At 42.3% G+C, this 1,333-nt stretch overlaps 1 protein-coding gene across 1 annotated transcript; it reads left to right on the top strand.

Annotated features, from left to right (window-relative positions):
* Positions 1–63: 63 nt before the first annotated feature.
* On the top strand, positions 64–1,049 carry LOC107633872 (uncharacterized). Its single transcript, XM_016337467.3, has 2 exons — positions 64–846; positions 939–1,049. The coding sequence occupies exons 1-2, from the start codon at positions 184–186 to the stop codon at positions 1,023–1,025; spliced, it is 750 nt and encodes a 249-aa protein (XP_016192953.2). The 5' UTR covers positions 64–183; the 3' UTR covers positions 1,026–1,049.
* The last annotated feature ends 284 nt before the right edge of the window (positions 1,050–1,333 follow it).

Here is a 1,333-nt window from a genome sequence, read left to right as displayed (position 1 = left end):
GAAAGTCCCGTGTGTAATCTTTATCCATTTGAATATAACCAACAAGCCAGTCCGATCCATAATCATCAAATTAAAAAGCTATATTCCTTCTCACTCGCCACTCACTAATCACACTCCATTCAAAAATTCAAACCAAACATAACAACAACAGCATTTAGAGAGTAATAAAAAAGAACAAAAATAATGATGACAAGAGGAGTTAACCCACCATTTCAGCCAAACGGGGAGTACCAGATATCAAGGCTACCACCACCACCATCGCATTCCTACCGGCCTCAAAACCGCCAGCACTACGCCCCGCCGCCATCGCGGCCCCCCTCTTCGTCTTCGAAGTCGTCGTCGTGCAAGGCCTGCTGCTGCTGCATGTTCCTGCTGGTCTCCTTCTTGTCCCTCGTTCTCCTTGTAATCCTCTTGGCATTGGTTCTATCCATCAAACCCAAGAAGCCACAGGTGGACCTCATTCAAGTGGACGTACAGTACGTTTCCATCACCTCTAACGACCCCGCAACAACTGCAACTACTGCCACGCTGTCCCTCGCCATTCGGTTACTTTTCGCGGTGGTGAATCCCAACAGGGTTGGGATCAGGTACGGCGATTCCAGGTTCACAGTCATGTACCGCGGAATACCTTTAGCTAGGGTTCTGGTGCCTGGTTTCTACCAGGATCCGCACTGCGTGAAGGACGTCGTCACCGCCGTGGCCGTTGATCGTCTTAACTTGCTTCAGGCTGATGCCGCTGAGTTGATCAGTGACGCAGTCATCAATGACAGGGTCGAGTTTCGGGTTCTTGGTAACGTTGCTGCTAGGATTCGTGTCCTTCGTCTCTTTGATTCTCCTCGTGTTCAGGTTCCTCCATCTTCTTTCTTCCTTAGAGTAATAGTAGTTATCATTAACTCATTTTTAATCTCTAATCTTTTGCTTTGATCTGCACTGTGCAGGTCTCTGTGGATTGTGTTATAGTGATTAGTCCACGAAAGCAGTCTCTGAGTTACAAGCAGTGTGGAATCGATGCATTGAATGTTTAAAGGAAGGTGAAGACTGGGTAGTAGATAGTTGAGAATTGATTATTTGAAATATTTCACTGAATTATTATTTAACGGTTCATTATATTATCGTTTAACAATTTTTAACTATAAATTTTCCTTCAAGACAATGAAGACAACGTGAATTTTCACTTTAAAGATATTCATGTCATGAAATCATACCAGTTTGGAAGACTACTTCTCAAAAGAGACATCTAACTTATTAGTGATAATATATTATTCAACATTTTGTCAAAGGATATTTGTAGATTTTTTTTTCTCAAAATTATTTTTACTTTTCTAAATTGTTA

This window comes from Arachis ipaensis, chromosome B3 (assembly GCF_059453495.1).
Source record: "Arachis ipaensis isolate K30076 ecotype BB chromosome B3, ASM5945349v1, whole genome shotgun sequence".
Taxonomy (NCBI): Eukaryota; Viridiplantae; Streptophyta; class Magnoliopsida; order Fabales; family Fabaceae; genus Arachis; species Arachis ipaensis.
This window is presented reverse-complemented; position numbering and strand designations above follow the sequence as displayed.